We start from the raw sequence: 21108 nt of genomic DNA on the forward strand, positions 1-21108 counted from the left end.
GAAAAGCCCCAGGATCATACCCTAGGGCTCCCAAGGTTCAGAGGTTACAGGAGCTCACAGGGTGGACAAGAAGAGAGAACCCCGAAAGGGCGATGAGAAGGACTGGTGAAAGAGGGACGTGAGGAGAGGGTGACATCCACAAGCATTTCCAGGAGGGTGGTTATGTCTGGATCGCCCCAGCACTAAAGGGGGCAACCAAAGGGGAAGTGGCTACTGCTCAGGACAGACTGGATACCCAGTGTCGGAGACTTGCAGGAAGACTCGTGGGTGGCACATCTGGCCACACCTGCCTTGGGGCGGGTTCCACAGGGGGTGGACCAGGCGTCCTCTTCCGTCCACACGGATAGCACAGCAGGGACCCTTTGAGTCCCAGCTCTTGACTTCCTGATGTGGTGGAAGAAGTCAACCGGCTGTCTGTGTGTGGTATGAAGACAGTCCCTACCCCCCACAGGGCCTTGTGAAGCGCCTGGCACTGTAAATGCTCAACAGATGCAAATGTTTCTTTCAATGCCCTAGGCAGAAACATAGCAGTCGTCCGGGACCCTGCCAGGCTGGCCAGGAACACAAGGGAGGGACCCTGTTGAACTTGGGCTGGGGGATCTGCGGAAGAGACCCAGCAAGGACCCCCAGCTTAGCCAAATTCCCCATCTCTCATGCTTCTTCCCACCCCTCAGCCCCCGACTAAACATGCCAGCCACATGTCAGTTGGGGAGACCCAGGAGTGTGAAGGGCTCAGTGAACACCCTTGGAATGACAACATCCGCCCACAAGAAAGGAGCAGAGATGTCCCAACTCCCACCCATGCTGGTCTGTGGGCTCTGCCCTCCTGGACAAGTGCCCCTGGGGGGCAGAGGCCTTCTCCCTCCCTGTCAGGGAGGCTAGAACCCTCTGAAGGAGAAGCTAGGGTGCAATTGGGGGGTTCATAGGAAAGGACCCAATAACTGGTCTAAGGGGGAGCCAGGTTCAGGGAGTCGGGCTCCCCTTTCCTGAGGGCTGAAACGGGGAGCTGCAGCCATTGGGAAAACGTGGAGCCCCTGGACCTCTGTTACCCCTTTACTCACGAAAGGGCCCAGCTCAGAGGGGCGGAGTCAGGTTTATCTGTTCCTTCGCCTGGCTGCCGCAAAGGCTGAGCCTAGCGTCCACCTTCCCTGCTGACTCCTGACTTCACCTGTGACGGGCGGTGGTGGACTCAGCCCCCAGGCCCCGAGCCCCTGCCCCTCTTGGGGCCTGGGGGGTGGTCTCGCATCTCAGACCCGGGTCTAGCAGGTGAAGGGGTTGTGGGCGGGGCGGCGGAGGGAGGGGCGGGCTCCAGCCCCGCAAGCGGACCAGTTGGCGGGGGGCACGGGCTCGGCCCCGCCCCGCGCGCCCCCGCCGCGCGCTCCCGGGAGGCAGCGGCAGCACCAGCACCAGCACCTTCGGCAGCACACCCGGGCGGCCTCGGGCGGGGCCGGCCGGACAGACAGACAGACAGAGGGCGCCGGGGGCGCGCGTCCCTCCTGGGCTGGCCATGGAGGGAGGCTCGTTCGGCGCGGGCCGCGCGGGGGCCGCCATGGACCCCGTGAGCTTCGCGCGGCGGCCGCAGACCCTACTGCGGGTCGCGTCCTGGGTGAGTGGCCCCGGTCCCGGTCCCGGCCCCCGCCCCGGTCCCGGGTCCCGCCTTGCCTCTCATCCCTCGTCCCTCCCCGCTGCCCCTCGCCCCTCGCCCCTCAACCGCATCCTCGTCCCCGCCGGCCCCTCCCCCGCCAGCCGCAGGTTGGGGTGACGTCACCGGGCTGGGCGCGCCCACCTGCGGGAGGGGGAGGGGCCGACGGCAACCGCCCGGGACCTTGAGAGGTCACCGCCCGCCGCCCCCATCCTGCAATTTCTCCTTAGATCTAACTCCGTCCCCTTCCTCAGCCCTCGCCCCGTTTTTCCTGTTCTCACGACCTGGAAGCGGACACAGGGGCGGGGACGGGATTGGGTCTGAGCACTCAGCCTCAGCACGAGGAGGGGGCTGTGGAAGCCGAGTACCATCAGGCAGCGCTTACACCTGCTTCTCCCGCACACACAGCCTCCAGGTTCCTTCCAAGGGAGCTGGCCCTTTCCCAGGCCCTCCAGTTGCAATTGTGTGTGTATGTGGGGGGTGCGCTGGGATTCCTCTGGGTGGGGCAGCAAGAAGGGGCTCTGCACGGGGAGGGTTTCCTGGGGGTGGTGTGGGAGGGGCAGATTTGGGGACAACTTAGACTACTGGGGCATCCCTAGGCCAGGTGGCCTGCTCCTCCTTCCCACCTCTCCAGGCAGGAGAGATGAGAAGGTGGGGTGACGATCTCTGGGTTTTATTTAGCTGGTGGCACCTGGTGCCAGCCAGCTGCACCTACTGGCTTGTCTTCAAGGAGAGCGGTGCCCAGGGTGGGGTGACTTTGTGCAGATTAGGAAGGAGGAACCCTGTGTTCTGGTGCCAGCTCTGGTCCGACTTGTGGACCACTCCGGGGGCACATGTCCATGCCCTGCACCTGGGTTTCCCTCTTGACTCCATCTCAAGGAGCTGGAGAGGGGGAGGAGAAATGAAGTTGAAACTGGAGGTCTTTTTTTAGAAACACAGGCTGCCCAGAGCTAAAAGAGCAGCATCTGGTTTAAAATGACTGGTCCAGAGGCGCCTGGTTGGCTCAGTTTTCAGAGCATGCAACTCAGGGTCATGAGTTCAAGCCCCACGTTGGGCGTGGAGCCTACTTAAAAAAAAAAAAAGTGTAAAATGACTATGGTCTACCACCTACCTGCCTTTCAGCCCTTGTGGTAAGGGGATGCTGAAGTTGGCTGAGCCCCAGAGTTCAACAGTATCACCTTTTTAAAAAAGGACTTGTTTGTTTGTTTGTTTATTAGAGAGCGCACGAGTTGGGGGAAGACAGAGGGAGAGTGAAAATTTCGGGCATACTCCCTAAGCCCGGAGCCCTAGCCCTACTCGGGGCTCAATCCAATGACCCATGAGATCACTACCTGAACCGAAATCGAGTCAGACGCTCACCCAACTGATCCACCTAGGTGCCCCAATACTATCGCCTTTGAGCCCAAACACTTATGATGCTAATAATCAGTCACACGGGCTATCATCCATTGGGTGCCCACCAAGTGCAGGATGCTGGGTGGGCATTATTTTCTCTGGCCTCAACACTCCATGAGCTGTACCTGTTACTATATTTGGCATGTTAGGAAGCAGGGCCACACAGCTCCCAGATGCTGAGGGTGGGTTCCATGAGGGGCTGGGTGACACCTGTGCCCCTGTCCTTGCGCTGCTCCCCCCTGTGCTCTTGCCTCCCCCTTCTCCACACCTGCCTCCCATAGCGTCACCCGCTGGAGCCTAGGAATCACTGGTCCAGGTGAAGGCTCCTGTTCTTACAGTTTCGAGGGGGCCATGCAGACACCCTGTGGGCCCCACACAGTGCCAGTGACCCAGTTTGAAAGTCAGCCCCGTCTTTTATCAGCGAAGTGACTTCACTAATTGAAGCCCCAATTTCCCCATCTATAAAGGGGATGACAACGGCCCCCTTGTGGTTTGAGGGGAGGATTCTAGGAGGAATGCATGTAAAGTAGCGGTTTTAAGCATAGTGCTTGGGCATAGTAGATGCTCACTAGTAATGCCGTCCATAAATTTAAAATACCTGAGGCAGCTATTAAGGGAGGGGTGCCCGAAGACCCCACCCACAAATGGGCCCCGTGCTGCCGGGGAACGTGGGGACAGGCCTGAGGGAGTGAGCAGTTGCGGTGGGTGACAGAGACAGCGGCTAAGGGGACCACCGCAGGGCCCTGAGCGCCGCCCGCCGCCCGCAGGTGTTCTCCATCGCCGTCTTCGGGCCCATCATCAACGAGGGCTACGTGAACACCGACAGCGGGCCCGAGCTGCGCTGCGTCTTCAACGGGAACGCGGGCGCCTGCCGCTTCGGCGTCGCGCTCGGCCTTGGGGCTTTCCTTGCCTGCGCCGCCTTCCTGCTGCTCGACTTGCGCTTCCAGCAGATCAGCAGCGTCCGCGACCGCCGCCGCGCGGTGCTGCTCGACCTGGGCTTCTCAGGTGGGCGGGCCGGGGGCGGGGCTTGCCCGCGCGTGCGGGGGCGAGGCCCGGCGGGGGGCGGGGCCTCCCCTGACCCTCCCGCCTGCCCGCAGGGCTCTGGTCCTTCCTGTGGTTCGTGGGCTTCTGCTTCCTCACCAACCAGTGGCAGCGCACGGCGCCCGGGCCCGCCACGCTGCAGGCGGGAGACGCGGCGCGGGCCGCCATCGCCTTCAGCTTCTTCTCCATCCTCAGCTGGGTGAGTGCGGCCGGCGGGGGCCGGGCCTGGGCCGGGGTGGGGCGGGGTCGGTGCTGGCTGACCCAGGGCTCCCCCTCAGGTGGCGCTCACTGTGAAGGCCCTGAAGCGGTTCCGCCTGGGCACGGACATGTCGCTCTTTGCCACCGAACAGCTGGGCGCCGGGGCGGGTCAGGCCTACCCTGGCTACCCGGTGGGCAGCGGCGTGGAGGGCACCGAGACCTACCAGAGCCCTCCCTTCACCGAGACCCTGGACACCAGCCCCAAAGGGTACCAGGTGCCTGCCTACTAGTGGCCGGCAGGCCCCCACCGGGGCTGGAAGGCTGCCCCCAAGCCAGGGTCCAGGGTTTCCTGGGACCTCCCTCAGGTCCTCCTGGCCTAGTGCCGGGGACAGAGAGGGTGGCCACTGTGGGCCCTCTGGGGCCGAGAGACGGTAGCTCCCAGGGTGCCTAGGCTGCCCCCTCACCCCAAGTTCCCCTTGTCCCCTTAGTCGCTGACCCCAGGCCTGAGGTCCTGAGGAGGGGACAGTGCAGCCTTGGACATGTATCCTCCAGCCTCTAGTGGATCAGCCTGCGAGCGGGTCATTCCTCTCATGAGCCAGCTAGCCTGTGGCTCACCTGTCCACTCTGGAGTCAGGGGTCTAGCTGCCCTCCGTAGCTAGGTGCAGGGGCTGTCCCCTGGAGCATGGGCACTGCTCCCATCCCATGTCCCTAGGGGTAGTGACGGTCCCTGCTCCGGAGTTGTGGTGGTTCACCCTGCGGGGCTGTGTGCACACTGTCTGGAGCCTCCATCCGTTTGCTTTCACGGGCTCGCTAGAGTAGCCTGGTCCTGTTGATGTTGTGATTGTGGTCAGGTCTTCGGGCTTCACCTCATAGTTCCCCGCAAGCAGCCCCACTGTCTGTGGCCCCTGCTCCTGCCCCTACCTGCCTCGGCCCAGGAGTCTGCGCGGATGCGGGCACTTTGGGCTAGGAAGGCACAACATGGCTGTAGGCCTGGGCACCAGCCCTCTCCCACCCCTTCAGTAAGACCTTGCCTGAGGGAGGCTTGGGGCACCTGGATGCCTGGCAAGACAGGCGCCTCACAAGGAGGGAGGCCTAGAGGCTCTGTGTGCCCACAGTGCCCTGGACATGGCCCATCTGTGCAAACCCCTTTACCTTCCGCTTCCTGGGCCAGCCCCTCAGCAACTTGCCCTGCACCCCGTTTTACAGCACAGCCCGAGGTTGGGGTCCCTCTGCATAGCTGACTACTCATGCATCGCTCAAAGTTATGTTAATACCAAACGCAGTTGCCGGGCTCCGTTCTCACAGAGAGGCACCTCCCTCTGGAGTTGCAGTTGGGTGACTACCCTTTACATTGTAGCATAGACCAGTTCTGTGTGGGTATTGAAGTGAACATGTTTACAGTTTTTGTATATATGAATCTTTCTCTTCCTCTTCTGAAAGAACACTCCGTGACTGTGTATCTTCAGTGTCCCATGTTTCAACTGCAACTTCTTTACAATAAAAGACTGTAAGTGAGTTTACCTGGTGCTGAGGCTGGCCGAGTCATTTCTATCCCTGCCCCTGTGGGTGCCTGAGGTTGGGATCTGCCCCCTTGGGGCCCAGAACCCAGGAAGGGGCAGCAGGTGGTGGCCAGGCTGATGTCCACATTCTGGGGGTCCCTGAGGCCCCCACTGCACATCCCGCTGGGCTGCCCCTGGGTTGCTCAGAGCCAACTCTCGGAAATGCTGGGGAGATGCCCACCTCTTCTTTTTAGAACAGCAGGACTAGGAATTATTTTTTGTCGCCGCACATCTTTAGCAGTTCCTTCATCAGTCTGTGGATGTGAACTTCTTTCATGTTACTACCACGTTCTTCAAGGATTGTTTTGCTGGGACTATAAATGTGAAGTCTTGTTCCTTAGAACTTTGAAGGTATTTCTGTTTTCTCCTTAGGATCCTATACTGTTGACGAGAGCAGTGATGACAGTATGATTCGTATTCTTTAGCGGGTTATCTGTTTTTTCCCTTTGGTAAAACTTACTGGGATTTTTTTCTAAGTTGTGTTGTGTCGAGATGTGGCTTTTTAAAGAATTATTCTTGGGGCGCCTGGGTGGCTCAGATGGTTAAGCGATCCCAGCGTCCTGGGATCGAGCACTGCATCGGGCTCTCTGCTTGGCGGAGGGCCTGCTTCTCCCTCTCCCTCTAATGTTCCCCCTGCTCGTGCTCTCTTGCCCTCTCTGTCAAATAAATAAATAAAATCTTAAAAAAAAATTATCCTTCTTAGTGCTTTTTCTTTTTAAGATTTTATTTATTTATTTGATAGAGAGAGAGCACAAGCAGGGGGAGCAGCAGAAGGAGAGGGAGAAGCAGGCTCCCCACTGAGCAGGGAGCCCAATGCGGGACTCGATCCCGGGACCTGGAGATCATGACCTGAGCTGAAGGCAGACGCATAACCGACTGAGCCACCCAGGGGTCCTGTTTTTTTTTTAAACAACCATTTACTTTTATTTTTATTTTTTTATAAAGAAGTTATTTATTTGAGACAGAGAATGAGAGAGAGAGGGGAGAGGGTCAGAGGGAGAAGCAGACTCCCCGCTGAGTAGGGAGCCTGATGCAGGACTCGATCCCGGGACTCCAGGATCATGACCTGAGCCGAAGGCAGTTGCTTAACAAACTGAGCCACCCAGGCGCCCCTACTTTTATTTATTTTTAAGTAATCGCCACACCCAACATGGGGATTGAACTCACGACCCTGAGATTGAGCGTCCCATGCTCCTCCGACACAGCCAGCCAGGCGTCCAGTGCTTGTTTAGTTTTCTATTTTTCTTCACCACACGGAAAAGGAGTCATTATGTCTCTACGTGTCACCTCTGTTCCTGGGACCCCCATCAGGTGCTGCAGGCAGCTTCCGGAGCCACGTTCCCCGGCTAGCTAACTCAACCTCTGGAGATCTCCCCAGCTTGGTTCTGTTTGCTTCTGAACCCATCCACTGGGATTTTTAGCTCAGTTACTTGTTCACGTCTAACTATTTAATAATGTCCCGGCTGAGGGCAGCGGGGCTGAGAACCGTCCCTGGGGCTGGAGGGCTGGCTATGCCACATCCAAGCAGGCAGGGCTGTCTCAGGCAAGTCTCTCGTCGGTGCCCCGGGCTCCCCTTCCAAAAGAATGGTTGCGGCCATGCGGGTGGGCTGGGGGGCAGGCCAACACAGGGGCAGAGCCCAGAGCAGGGTTTGGCACGCGGCCAGCACCACCTCAGCACTGCCGTGTGTTAGCGTGGTTCTTGCTTCGTTAAGAGCTTATTTTCAACGTTGTCAACAAGATCCCCCGTTTTCCAGATTACTCTTCTATGGGGCTGGTTGTCTTCAGGTCTGCAAAGGGGGCATCGGCTGTGAGGGGCTACCGGCCTGTCCGGGGAAGGCAGGTGACCTCTACACAGCCCAGGGGAGGGTAAAGAGTCTGAAGGCTCTTGTCTGCGCCGGGCCCCAAGCGCCAGCCAAGCCCCACGGCCATGCGCCTCTGGCCCTCATTGTCCTGGGTACCCCCATCCCAGGGGGTACCCACTTCCAAAGACATGTTTCTTCTCATGTGAGGACATTTCCTTTGCCTGATTTGGATGTGGCTATGTGTTTAGAACTGTCTTCTACTATTTACGTGTGTTTAGGGCAGAAAGGGGCGATTTCTCGGTCTGGTCCCCTCCCGAGATACTGCATCCAAATAATTAAGCACAAATTATTCTCTGGCAGAATTTTAGATGCGCCCTCCACTGCTTCTGAAGCGCTCTTGTTTATCGTTAGGAGCTCTTTACTAGTCTGTGGGTGCAAACCTGGAGTCTGTAGGACTCCCACGTTCTGGAAGGACGGTTTTACTGGGGACATAAACATAGGTCAAACATGGCTGTGTCTATTCCTGGAAAGCCTGGGCAGTGCAAGATGTCCAGGACTGGGCCCCGGGCCCAGACCGGCGGCTGTGTCCCGAGAGCAAAGCCCAGCTACCCAGCTGTGCACACAGGTCGTCCCCCACCCCAGCTGGCACCTGGCTATCCATCGGAGCTGGGGCCTTGGATGGCTCTGAGCCCCCCCCCCCTCCCTGAGGGTGACCTGGGAGGGCAGAGAAGCTCAGAACACCAGCTATGTGCATTATTGCAAAATAAATTTATTTGAAGATACACGGTCTTATAAAAGGTCAGAGGCAATTTGAGATCCCAGATTCAGCTTGTCTCATACAAAGATTCCACTTCAAGTAGCACAATTTCGTGTCTGTTTTTAATCCTGAACGTTCTTGAATCACGAAATAGCCAACTTTACACAACACACTCAACATCTGACTCCAGCCCTGGTGGCCCCGCAGCTTCTGGCTCGGGGGCGGCGGCGCTGTAGCCCTCGGGCTCAGGGGGCCTGGAGAGGGCCCGCTGTTGCCACCAGCTCTGAGAGCATGGACAGGTTCCTGCGTCCTGACCCTTCCCTCCCCTTGCACCTTCCAAAAGCAGGAAAACACAAACCCAGACCAGCCCAGCACGGAGGCAGGGGTCTTTGCCCACCTCCCAGGAGGAAACTGGATGGACTCCTACGTGATGGTGTGCGGACAGGGCGGGTGGGCCTTCCTGGCGACCCCGGGCGGGCTGGCCGGAGGAGGGGCCTGAGCGGCGGCCTCAGCAGGGCCTTACCTGGCTGCAGGGCAGCCAGGAAGGAGGGAGGAGGAAGGAGGCTCGTGGGTGTGGCAGCTCCTGCCCATGCTGGGGGGAGCTACGTGAGGATCCTGGCGATGGCTTGCAGGGACGGGAAGTCGTTGTCCTGGGCGGCGTGCAGTGCCTGGTGGCCGCTGACGTCACCGTGCGCAAGCACCTGCTGGCAGGTGGGGCACACGCAGCAGTCCAGGCCCGCTGGCCGGGTGTTGGCCTGCCATGCGCTCTTCCTGTTCTTCTTGGCCTTGGCGCCAGGAGGCCTCTCCCGGCCCCGGAAGTGAGTGTGTGCGGACAGCAGCTCCTGCTGCTTGGCCGTGTCGGGCAGAAGCACCAGCAGCTCGTTGAAAATCTTCTGGAAGTTCTCCCCGAGCAGGTCGCGGCAGCTCTTGTAATACTGGGCTGCGGAGATCATGCCCTGCCACCCAGAGCCAAACCAGTCACGCCCAGCCCGGGCCTGAGTCCCCGCAGTGGCCGTGCTGGCCCCCCACACCCCTGCCTGGCTGACCTGTCTGAACTCCCCCGAGTGGCTCTTGAATTTGCCGAAGCGGGCCTCATCACTCTGCAGGAAGTCCTTGATGGACTGGATGAGCTGCAGGTTCCTCTCCCGGAAGTTCTCGGGCACCAGGTAGGCCTGTGCTGCAGGTGTCAGTCTGGGCCTGAGGGTCGGAACACGGGCAGGAGGTTGTGGCTTAAGCCTTTGGGGTGGACCAAGGTGAGGGCACTCCCTGGCCTCTAGGGGCACGAGGCCGGGCGGCCCACCCCCACTTACGCTTTCGTGGCGGTGACAGTGCTGGGGACACAGGCTGGGTGGGGGCTGGGCAGGAGGCCCGAGAAACCGGGGGGTGGCTTGCTGACGGGTGGCACCAGGCCGGGCGGAGGTGGGGGTGGGGTGCCCTTCAGGAGCACCACAGCGTTGAAGCCTGCAGGGGGCGGCACAGCAAGACCCGAATGTGAGCCCTGCTTGCCACATGCTGCCGTGGTTTCCCAGGCTGCTCAGCCCACCGAGGTCGGGCTCCGTCCAGCAGGACCAGGACCCGATGATGCACACGCTGAGCTCCCTCGCGGCAATCCTGGCCTAGGGCGACTTACTCCCCCATCTCCAGAGGGCGCTAGGATTGCCCCCTTTTACAGGGAGGCAAGGGATGTGGAGGATAAGTGCCCTGCTCATAGTCAGCGGTGCCACTAGGCTTCCCTCCCCCCACCTGCTGGCCTGTGACTGCCCCTCAGGGTGTGCTCCCCTCAATCCCGGGGCTCCAGTCTGACTCTCCTACCCCAGCCCCCTCCCAGATGCCCAGAAGCAGGCCAGAGCCAGACACACATACCTGGGGGAGGGGGCGTCCTGGGTGGGCAGGGGGCTCCAAGTGCTGGGAAGTCTTCTTGGGGTGTGGGGCAGGGGGGGGGGCCCAGGGGCCGTGGGAGCCCAGGAGGTTCCTTGGGCGTACTCCGAGCCAGGGCCGGCCCCTCTGTGTGTCCATTGACGATGAGGGCAACGGGTCCCTCGGCTCTGCTGGCAGTTGTGGTGGGGGCCTGCTCGGCCCCAGGGCGCCCATCTTTGTCAGGGGGTTGTGGGGGGGGTGAGGCGGCAGCCGGCTTCTCCGAGCCCACCTTCTTCTTCTTGCCGACCTTGGGGAGGGTATGGGTGGAGGCCAGCGCCAGCAGGGAGGAGACGGCTACCGTGGTGGGCACGCTCCGCAGCTCCTGGGCGGTGAGGCCGGTGCGGCCGTCCTCCTCCTCCTCCTCTGAGGGCGGTGGCGCGCACTTCTTGCTACCCTTGCCCCCCTTCCCAGCCTTCCTGGGGGGGCTGGCTGCTCCCGCCAGCAGTCTGGGCCCCTGGGGTGGGATGCGCCACCTTCTTGCTGCCGCTGCTGTTCCAGGCGGAAATGAGGCTGGTGGGGGCGGTGCTGGGCTTGGAGGCGGAGGACACCAGGGCGGGGAAGTCATCCTCCTGGAAGGTGCTCCTGCCCCTGGCAGGGATGGGGTACGCCAGTGCCAGCCCCACGGGGCCCAGGGCTGCCGCAGCAGAGCATGAGGTGGAGGAGAACGCAGAGGCGCAGAGGCTGGGGAAGTCTTCATCCTTGAGCTTCGAAGTGGGAGGTGGGAGGGTGCTGAGCCCAAGGAGGGGAGTGGCGTCAGTGGCCTGAGGGCCCTAGCCCACTGCGCACCCACCCTCCGCAGGAAGACCCCCCAGCTGTGCACGAGTGTACCTCGGAGGCGTGGCCCCTGTGGCCGGGCCAGTTGCTGGGAGGCCCTCCTGGCTTACAGGACCATTGGGCGAGGCTTCCTTGAGGCCTAGGAGGCACGAAAGGACCCTATGTCAGGGCTGAGCAACGTGCAGGGGGTGGGAGCAGACCCTCCAGGGTGAGCTCAGGGCTCAGCCCTGTCACTCCCAAGCACCGTGCTCACCAGGAGCCTGCCTCTCCCCTCCCAGGTGCCCGCTGGCACAGCCAGCTCACCTGCTCCCTCGCCCTGAGTCCGGGGCAGACGCCGGGGGCCGCGGAGCTCTTCGAGCGCCCGCAGCCCTGCCTCCTCCTTCTTGGCCCTGCTGCCCTCCTCCCGGTCCTCACTTCTGCGTGTCTCCTGCTGCGGCTGCTGCACGGCCACTGAGGCCCGGATGGCAGCTGCCACTTCCCGGTCCTCTTCTTCCCTGGGAGGGGGAAGCCTTCAGGCTGGGCAAGGCCAGGGACCACGACCACGGCGGCGTGCAGGGCGAGGAGCTGGGCAGGAGCCTCCCCCACCCACCCAAGCCTGGCCACTGGGAGCTGTCCCGGGGCCAGTGGAGCTGGTGCCCGCCTGCCCTCACTGGCCAGGAGAGGGCGCTGCCGACGCAGCGGGTCTCAGGCTGGGGCTCCCCAGGCAGCACGTGGGCCCAGTGTCTGGGGTCCAAGATGCCTCCATCCTGCTGGACAGTGGGGACAGCGCCTGGCCTGAGCATGTGCCGGAAGCGTGAGCATTTCATAGCACGCCTACACTGAAGCCCCACCCAGTGACACAGGCCCTTCTGGCCCACCCCCACCTGCAGGGTCCTGGTGCCTCTGGCTAGAACTAGGTAAAAGAGTAGGGAAATGTCTGCTTACTCAGGACACTAAGCAGGCCCCGCCACCGCCAAGCCAAGGACACCAGACACCAGAAGGCCAAAGTCCCCTGATCCCCATGCGCCGTCCCAACCCAGCTGCCGGCCACCGCCGCCGCCCCAGGGGTGGCGCCAGGAGAATGTCAGCGGCACGCAAATCCTCCCACCTCTTGTACCTCCAGCTTCCTCGACGGCTCTGCTGGGCTCCACGACCACTGGCCCGGCCGGCACGGCCCTGACGGTTGTACCTGTCCACCTCCTCGTAGTCCTCACCCCCGATGACCCCTGCGGCCGGGACACAGCTTGTCAAAGGCCTGGGCCAGCCCGAGGCCGGTGCTCCAGCTTGCCCAGCAGAGACTTCCCCCCGCCCCCAGCTCATGAGCCCTGAGGACTGGCTCAGAGCAAGAAGTGGGCAGGGAGAAGAGTATGCCGCAGCCACGACCCCATACAGCAGCTCTCCCAACAGTGCTCCCAACTCTGGAGCCCCCCACCCGCAGCCGGCAGATGGGAGACACACGATGGGCCAGACCGGGGCCCGGCTGTGGGGTTTCCGGGCCTTGGGGAGTGCCAGGCTGGAGCCCGATGGAGCCCCGCTCACTCACCCTCGCTGCGGCGCGAGTGCCGGGGCGCGTAGCTGAACTGCAGATCAATCTGGCGGTTCTGGCGGGCCTCGGCGCGGCTCCGGCTATGGCAGGCTGTCCTGTGGGCCTTGAGGTCGATCTCAGTGCGGAAGGCGTGGGTGAACTGCTCCGTGCTGCAGCGGCCCTCCTCACACAGGAAGTGCTTCTCCCGGAAGTGCTCGCGCAGGTAGGCGTAGTCGCTGGCGGGGCCAGGGTGTCAGCAGGAATCTGCAGGCCCTGCCACCCCGGCCAGCGGCCCCACCCAACCTGCTCTGGTGCCCCAGGCCCGCGCCCACCTGTAGTAGTCCTGGGCCCCGTCGGAGTCACAAAAGTGGCAGAAGTAGTGGTCGCGGCGCAGGTGTTTGAGCAGCTCATCGTTGTCCAGGTAGCGCTCATCACAGAACTTGCAGAGCGGGTGCCCACGGTGTGATGTGTCGTCGGGGTCCCCCTGCATGCGGTGCCGCGCCAGGTCCTTGCGCGAGTACCATTTGCGCTCGTAGGTGAAGATCTGCAGGGAAGAGGGTGCTGGGCGTGGGCAGGCCCCTTCCCATGGCCCCACAACAAAGGGCTGCCTCGGTCCCCCCGGCCATACACACACAGCACCGTACACACCAGGAGCACCCCCCTGCCTGGGCTGGGTGAGGCCGGAGAGCTAAGGGGACGAGGGGCCTACCCCCAACCGCCTGCACCCAGCTCTCCCCGGGCCCCCGGGCGGGCTCCGCGGCCCAGGGCGCACCTTGAGGTGTTTGAGGCACAGCTTGCAGCAGAAGAGCTCGTGCTGCTTCCGCATGTGCTGCTCCAGGTCCCCGAAGAGGCCGAACGGCGGCAGCTCAGGGCACTGCGGGCACTCGTGCTGAAGCAGCTGCCTGGAGAGACACCGAGGACCCCCCCCGACCCCGCAGGCACTCAGTGTCACCGTCCGGAGCGAGCTCCTGCATGCGCTCAGGAGCAGGGGCCGGCGGACGGGCACTCCCACCCGCACCCACCAGGGCTCCGCCCAGAGTCAGTGCTGCTCCTGGCCAGGAGGGCTGAGCTCCGCATCAGCGGGGCACGAACACTGGGCCCACACCCTCACCTGGATGAGGAGGATCACTCCCGAGACAACTGTACCACTTTATGGGGTTTTCCTGCCACAGACTAAGAGCCCAACTCCCAGGAGCTCGAGTGCACCTCACAGAGCCCCAGAAAGTAGGCACTGTGCACTCCACCAGAGTGTTTTCCCTGAATGTGCTGCCCCTGTCCCCACCGCCACCCCAGGGGGCTGCTATGAGATCCCTGTTACAGGAGAGGAAACAGGAGCACGGGCCCTGACATCTGCGCCCCAGGGCTGTGAGGAGCACAGGAGGGCTCAGGGATGTGCCCATCCCCAGTGCAGGGCTGGCCACAGGCCCTCGGAATCCCGGGCTAAGGATCTCTCGCACCTGTACAAGGCAAAAACTTTTCCATCAGCGAAGTAGATGTCATATTTTTTCTCGTGCTGCAGCTGGTGGAGGGGGATTGTGGCAAAGGCAGGAAGCTTCTTCCCGAAGACCACCTAGAACCAAGTGAGGGGGGCTGGTGAGCAGGACTGTGGGCACCCAGTGGAGGACACCGTCGGGCTGAGAAGAGGGAGGCACTCAGCCCCTGCTGAGAAGGCCGAGGCCGGCCCCGCAGGCAGCACTCTCTGCCATCCTGGGCTGCCCAGGCCCCTCTCCTCACCTGCAGCCCGCGCCTGGGGTGACCCATGTGGAGACACAACACCCAGCCTCGCCACCAGGGGGCAGCAGGTTCCCCACTCATCCAGGGAGGTCACCCCAGAGGAACAGGGGTCAGCAGTGACCCCCGGGGGCAGTTGACAGAGACCACACATGGGTGTTGAGCACAGGGCAGAAAAGGTAGAGATGACGTCCAAGAAGAAGCTATGGAAACAACGCCACCAGGACAAGCCAGGTGACCACACGTCATGCCAGGCCACCCTCTGTCCACCCGCAATGCCACAGGAGAGGGATTCCCCCGCAGGCCTCGGTCACAGCCCCTGGCTGCCTCCTGCCTATTAACCAGCTACCAAGGGTGCCAACGTGCCGAGCTGGGGTGCGTGGGGGGGGGGGCCTGGGTGCAAACACCCGTGCAGCTTGGCTGTTTCCCAGGGGGTCTCGGGGACGCTCAGGTACAGCCTGCCGGGCTGCCCCTCCACAGACCCCCATCCCAGCGCCCCCAGGATCCTCTCACAGGCTCAGGTCCCCCCTCTGTGCCAACAAGAGTACAGCTCCCTCCAGGGCTCCCTCCTCTCTGGCCCCCACTCCCCATCCCTGGACCAAGACCACACCTTCCGTCTCCTTCTCTCCATGACCCTTCCCACTCCACTACTGTCCCCCACAGTCTGGGCCTGGTCGCTCACCTCTGCTCAGCGTCCTCACCTTGGGAAGGGTCATGTCAAGGTCATCCCTGCTCTGTTTAGGCTCAGCTAGGCTCAGCCAGGGAGGATGTCTGGGATCACAATGGCCATGCACTTGGGAAAGCAGGGGACTGACTGGGGAGAATGGTGGTCACACTGTCCCCAGCAGCAGGATGGTTAAGACTGGTTCCCTGGGGGTCTGGGGGAGAAGCTAGGGAGCTCAGTCTCCACTTCTTTACTGTGGGGAGAGCACGCTGACCCCCAAGCACCCCCCCCTCCAGCCCAAGGGAGGCATCATGGTCCAGCCACACCCATTCTGGGGGAAGGAGGAGGATGAGCAATGCCCCAGCAGGCCTTTCTTCCCCTTGTCATCCTGTCTGGTGAACTGGCTGCCCGCTCCCGCCCCTGCCCCATTCGTATTTCGGGTGGGTGCTTCACTGCAACTAAGCTCCCATGGCTTCTCCTCCTCCCCCCCCTCCCATTCCCTTCCCAGGCCCCTGGGCCTCACATTGGCCTCTTCCCACGGTTCCCGCCCTTCCAGGACAAGGCCACACCAGCCCTGCCCCACGCCACTCACAAGGGCGCCTTCCTGGCCCTGACCCCAGTTCCTCCTGCCTCTTGCCAGGGGACCAGCGCCTGCACGCGCAGGGCCACGAGCTGGCCACAGATCACAGGGTCTGTCGTGGGATCGGCTGCCGGGACTCAGGGCCCTGCTTACACTGAGGCATCACGGGCAGCAGGGGCAGCGTCCTCCCGTGAGGGAGCCCCCTGCCAAAAAGCAGCCAGTCCAGCAACTCAGCAGAGGAACAACTTCTTCCCCAGAGGAAGCCCGTGCCGCGATGCCACTGTCAACCACCATCTCCCCCAGCTCCAGCGCCTTAGTTTCAGAGGTCTGCTCGGATCCACTGGGGGGCGGGGGGTGTCTTACTGCCGGCACCCTCGCTGTGGACAGAGGCAGGGTGCCGTTCTCAGGGGCGTCTGTCTCTCCTGAGCAGTCTGATGGGGCAGCCAATTCTGGGCACACCTGAGCCAAGCCAGGAGAGGGGGGACACTGGGAACCTCAGGAAGAGGTTGAGGAAGGGAAAGGCTGCGTTTGTCTGAGAACGAGGGTGAGCAGGTTTGGAGCTGGGGGTGGGAATGGCGAAATGCTAAGGGCCCCTCCTAGACAGGCTATAAGACCAGGACTGGGCCCCTGAAGGCCTGCGCCGGCGTCAGGACCAGTAATGAGTACACGAGAGGGTAGCAGTGTGGCTCGGTGTGGCCCAGCAGAGGGTGAGGCACATGGCGAGACCAAGTCGCTGAACAAGGACCAGGGCATGGGGGCCCAACCAGGGATGGGAAGGAACCCACCAGGGATCCAACCAGCATGGCCCAAGACCCACCCACCCTGGTGATCTCCCCGATGGGACAGGGTCATGGATCCGAAGACAGAGGCACAGGCCAGGCCTAGACACTTGAGAATGGACCATCTTGGGAAGCCCCTGGATCGGCCAGGCAGTCGATGTCCAAGGGGGAAAGGGCACCCCTGGGTGGGCCCCAGGATGGCTGGGCCAGTCCCTGAAGAGAGGGAGATGGGATGAGGGCTCTACTCAGAGCCCCACAGGGGTGGGTGTGTGTTCCTGCCTGGGGCTTTGTTACTCCCCACTCCCAGTATCCACTGGGCACTCAGTGAGTGGAAGAGAGGATGCATGGTGACAGCAGAGACCCCTGGTGAGAGTGAACTGATGGTGAGGGTGCGCAGTGAGGGCCCCACCTAGGAAGTACAGGCCCCAGAGGAGCCCAGGTGGACCAGGCTGGTGGGGAGGGGCCCTGACACCAGACAAGCAAGGGCGGTCAGCAGGTCCCACCCCCTGACCTGCCATCAGCCTCCTTCCCACGTCTTGCCTGTGAAGTGGAAGGGAGGCCGTACTAGCTCAGACACACCCCACTTTGTACAGCAGCCCCATCCGGCCTCTTTGACAGAGATGGGCTGGGGAAAAAAAAAAAGAAGAAAATGGACTTTGCGAAAGGTGAGACCAGGGAGAAAGGTGGGGGGCGCTGATGTTGGTCTTGACTGGGAGCCGGCCTGGCCTCCACCCGGAGCACCTGCTGGGCAATCCAGCTGGATCTGGCTCCCTGCCTGACCAGCAGCTGCAGGGCTGCTCTGCGTCTGCTCTTTGCAACGCCTGCCCCACAGCGGGCACAGGGAAGCCCCGAGCCGAGGTGTGCGCCTGTTCCGCACAGCATCTTGGCATGCTTTCCTCAGGGTTTTTACAGACCGAGTCCCATAAGGGAGGACAGAGCAGAGGCAGCCCCTGGAGGCAGCTGTGGGATTCCTAAGTGGGCATGGCACATTCAGAGAACAGTGCAGGACTCAGCCAGGGAACAGGAAGAGCTAGGGTGGAGCTGCAAGTTCAAGAGTGGGAAGCAAGCAAGATGAATCGAAAGGATCGTCATCTCCCAAAGTTCCCAGGACACCCTCCTGCTGCCCAGTAATTCAGGGCAGGCCTAAGAGGAACGCCAGAATCGGCCAGAGGCACCCAGTGCCAAAGCACACTCCAGCGGGAGCCTGCTGACAGCTCGTGTCAAGAGCTGCTTGCCACACAGAGCACTGGAAGGGTGTGGGACCCACAGGGAGCGAGAGAGGCCATGTGCTGGCCACAGGAGCCACACAGAGGTGTCTGCTCACTTCCAAGTGAGATCTGCAGCCCCTGCCTTCCTGGAAGGAACTATTGGTGCACTGGAAAACCTGGCCCTTCAAGAGTGACCTCATGCCATGCAAGACTGGCCAGCATGGCAGCCTTGGGCAGAGCTGGGAGGCGCTCACTAAGCCACAGGCCCAAGGAGTTCCCGACAATTTGTGCACCCCAGATCTCTCCCAGGCCCGTCTCTGTCCACCCCATTACAGACTAACAGCGTCTCCAAGTGTCTTTTTTGAAAAGAGCACAGAATAGGTGCTCATGGGAGAGCTCATGGAATTACAGGATCGTCTTGGCTCCCCCAACATAAATGTCTACCTAAAAAAAAAAAAAGGAAAACAACACAACTAAAGAAACCTACTCCTCAACAATGCCGTTTCTGCGTCACTTCTAGGAAGAAGAAAGATTCCCTGGCAGATGTCACCAGCCCAAGCTTTCCATGAACAAACCAGAGGACTTTCACAACACTGGAAGCAAACATATCTCAAAGCAAACCAAGGGAGGTCCAATTAGGTGCTTCCAGCCAGCATCTGGCATTATGGGGACGATGGGGGAAATCTCCACAGTGCCCTCTGACCCCCTCCAGGGCTTCCAAATCTGGACAGAGTCAGAAACATCCCCACCTCCCCACCTCCACTCTGGAGCTGACCCCCTCACCACCACCCCCCGTTGGAATTGGCAAGGAGGAGAAAAACTTCGTAACACTTTTAACCCCATCCGCCTACAATCTTAAGGAAACCTCAATGGTTCAGCCTCTCCCCTCTGGTGGGCAGGTGTGAGTGCCACCGCCCCTCAACAGATGAAAGCACCAGTCTCGGGAGGACCTTGCCGGGGTTACCCCGAGGGGCCCAGACACACAGCTGGGCTGGAAATACCCACTTTGACCCTCTGCTTCCCGGACTGCCATAACCTCCCCATAGGGACCGCTCCCTCTTCGACCCAGCGGGGCCAGCTCCTGCCTGCCGGCCCCAGAAGCCCCACAGTCGGCCCCACAGTCAGGATCCCGCCCCGGGGGGCCCCGCCAGGCTCGCGGCCGGACACCAGGAAGGCAAAGTCCCCTTCCGGCCGCGCCCCGTGCCCGGCCGGCGCCCCGAACGCGCGGCCCGGCCGGCGCGGCGCACCTGGCGCAGCTCCTCGCGGCACACGGCGCAGTAACGCTGCTCGCACAGCACCCGCATCTTGGTGGAGCAGCGGTAGCACACCGGGTGGTCGCAGCGGCCCAGCGCCGTAGCCTCCAGGTCCCCGCAGCACAACACGCAGCTCCCGCCGCCCCGCTCGGGCACCGCCGCCGCCTCCAGAGCCACGCGCCGCCCCTCGGCGCCCGCCGCCGCCGCCATGGTCCGTGCTCCGGACCCCTCCGGCCGGGGCAGCGCGGCGCGGCCTGGCTCCCGGCGGGCCCGCCCCTTCCGGGCGACGTCAGCGCCCCGCTCAGTAACGGCCCCGCCCGGCGGAAGCGCGAGCCGCCACTTCCGCCCCAGCGAGGCGCGGGCGGGACCGCGGGATGGGGCTTGCGGGGGGCGGCTTGGGGGCCCGCGTGGGACCGCGGGATGGGGCTCGGAGCCCGGGCTGGGAACTGGGGGCCCGGGCGGGACCGCGGGCGGGGGGCGAGGGGCGCGGTCCGCAGCGCGGTCCCCCTCCGCTGCCTCTGCGGGGGCTGCCCGCCCGGTGAGACGCCGCGCCGCCAGCCAGGTAGCTTGGAATTCAGAGCAACCACGGACGGCACTCTGTGGTTCCGGTGAGTACGCCCCTGCTGTAGGCAGGCCGTCCTTGTGTTGACATGCTACCCTGCGTTGATCTGAAATGCAGATTGAATCGCACGTCCTGCAGTTTATGTGCTAAATATAGCCGCCGTATTGGGAGCCCACCGTTTCTGACCAGCCAGACCGCTTGTATCTGCCGCGTACACGGGCCTGGTCACCAGGCGCACCCCTCCCCCCCCCGCCCGCCCCGGCCTCCCCAAATAAGAACTTCCTGCAAATCCTTATCAGAAAATACTGTTTTTTGGTGACATCCTTCTCCAAGCTGGGGGCTATCTCCCCGGATCCTGATGGGAAAATCACGCAGGGAACTTGCGCTCTTCACTGGGCACACCCAGCTGAGCTCAGGGGCTTGGCGCAGAGAAGCCTCAGGGCAGGTTTGCTGAATGGACGGTGGTGAATACTGGGCTTCAGGTCCCTGCAGGTAGGCTTCCTCCCTATCCTTGGGGGACAGGCACACTCCCGACCTCCCTTCTGCCATTAAAGGAGGCAAGTCAAATCTGAAGCCTTCTAGAAAAAGGCAGTGTGTTGTTGGGGAGCGAGCCTGGACTTTAGAATCAGACAGAAATGGGCTTGAAACCCCAGTTCAGCCACTTATTTGCTGGTGAACTTGGTTAGCTCACTGAACCCTTGACTTCCTCAATTGGAAAGTGGGCATCATCACACCAAGTGAATCTGGTGGACGGGCCAATGCACATGCCTTCTCACTGTCACACAACCCCACTAAATGACAGCAAAGGAATAAAAGACTGCCAATCCACAAGTGCCAAGAGAAGAACGGAGGAGGCAGCTAGTGAAAGGTGTCAACAGACTTTGGAACGACAGGAAGATGAGTGACTCACTTTATAAAGCATCCTTAAGACCTTTGCGGGGGGCGCCTGGGTGGCTCAGTCATTACGCATCTGCCTTCAGCTCAGGTCATGATCCCGGGGTCCAGGGATCGAGCCCCGCATCGGGCTTCCTGCTCCGCGGGAAGCCTGCTTCTCCCTCTCCCACTCCCCCTGCTTGTGTTCCTTCTCTCGCTGTGTCTCTGTCAAATAAATAAATAAAATCTTAAGAAAAAAAAAAAGACCTTTGGGGGGAACCCTGATAAGAAGTTTCACTGAGGGTGAACTGAGGCAGGGCACTGAAAACAAATGCCTGCAAGTCAGTGCATGGAACCCGGTGACCTGGGCCCTCCTCCCCTGCCCTGACTTCTGTATCCAGTCCACGCCCCCCTTCCTTGCTTAGGTTCCAGAAACTGACCAGCTCCAGAGAAAAGCTTCACTGCCTGCCCCATTACAGAATGAAAAGCCATTCCTGCAGTGAAGCCCACTGCCTGGCAGAGCCATGTCCCCACAGAAAAGCATCAGGTCTCACTCACACATGGGGACAGACGGGCAGCCAAGGATCTCCAGACTCAGGAGGAAAGCCTGCAGTGTGAAAGATGGACCAAACTAAGCAGACCCAGGGAGCAAAAGGAAGTTTTAGAAAGAACTGTATTTCGGGTGCCTGGCTGGCTCAGTCGGTGGAGCACATGACTCTTGATCTTGGGGTGGTGAATTCCAGCCCCGTGTTGGGTGGGGAGCCTACCTTGAGAAAAGGAAAAAAAGAGTTGTATTTGATATTCCCAGAAGAGATGCTGCTTCCGTGAAATGAGAATAGGATGCCTTGAATAATAACAAGCACAAAATA

General features: G+C 61.6%; 2 protein-coding genes across 2 annotated transcripts; one reads left to right on the forward strand and one right to left on the reverse strand.

The window, feature by feature from the left end:
- Positions 1–1507: 1507 nt before the first annotated feature.
- Positions 1508–4566, forward strand: LOC110587996 (synaptogyrin-3). The gene is made up of 4 exons (XM_021698263.1): positions 1508–1606; positions 3805–4042; positions 4135–4277; positions 4357–4566. Exons 1-4 carry the CDS (start codon positions 1508–1510, stop codon positions 4564–4566), a joined length of 690 nt encoding a protein of 229 aa, XP_021553938.1.
- A 3835-nt stretch (positions 4567–8401) lies between these two features.
- LOC110587912 (zinc finger protein 598, E3 ubiquitin ligase) lies at positions 8402–19076 on the reverse strand. The gene is given in 13 exon segments (XM_021698143.2): positions 8402–9350; positions 9441–9591; positions 9705–9855; positions 10258–10750; positions 10752–11040; positions 11140–11224; positions 11389–11579; positions 12173–12290; positions 12608–12825; positions 12922–13133; positions 13362–13491; positions 14047–14159; positions 18799–19076. Coding segments are annotated over 13 exon segments (2721 nt in total). The 5' UTR covers positions 19015–19076; the 3' UTR covers positions 8402–8996.
- Between the last annotated feature and the right edge of the window lie 2032 nt (positions 19077–21108).

This window comes from Neomonachus schauinslandi, unplaced genomic scaffold (genome assembly GCF_002201575.2).
Source record: "Neomonachus schauinslandi unplaced genomic scaffold, ASM220157v2 HiC_scaffold_134, whole genome shotgun sequence".
Lineage (NCBI taxonomy): Eukaryota > Metazoa > Chordata > Mammalia > Carnivora > Phocidae > Neomonachus > Neomonachus schauinslandi.

What these genes read in the sequence shown, in the direction of transcription:
- LOC110587996 (XM_021698263.1), top strand. Translation starts at nt 1,508, where the DNA reads ATGGAGGGAGGCTCGTTCGGCGCGGGCCGCGCGGGGGCCGCCATGGAC. An exon ending in TACTGCGGGTCGCGTCCTGG is followed by an intron (nt 1,607 to 3,804) that starts GTGAGTGGCCCC and finishes CGCCGCCCGCAG; the next exon opens with GTGTTCTCCATCGCCGTCTT. An exon ending in GCTCGACCTGGGCTTCTCAG is followed by an intron (nt 4,043 to 4,134) that starts GTGGGCGGGCCG and finishes GCCTGCCCGCAG; the next exon opens with GGCTCTGGTCCTTCCTGTGG.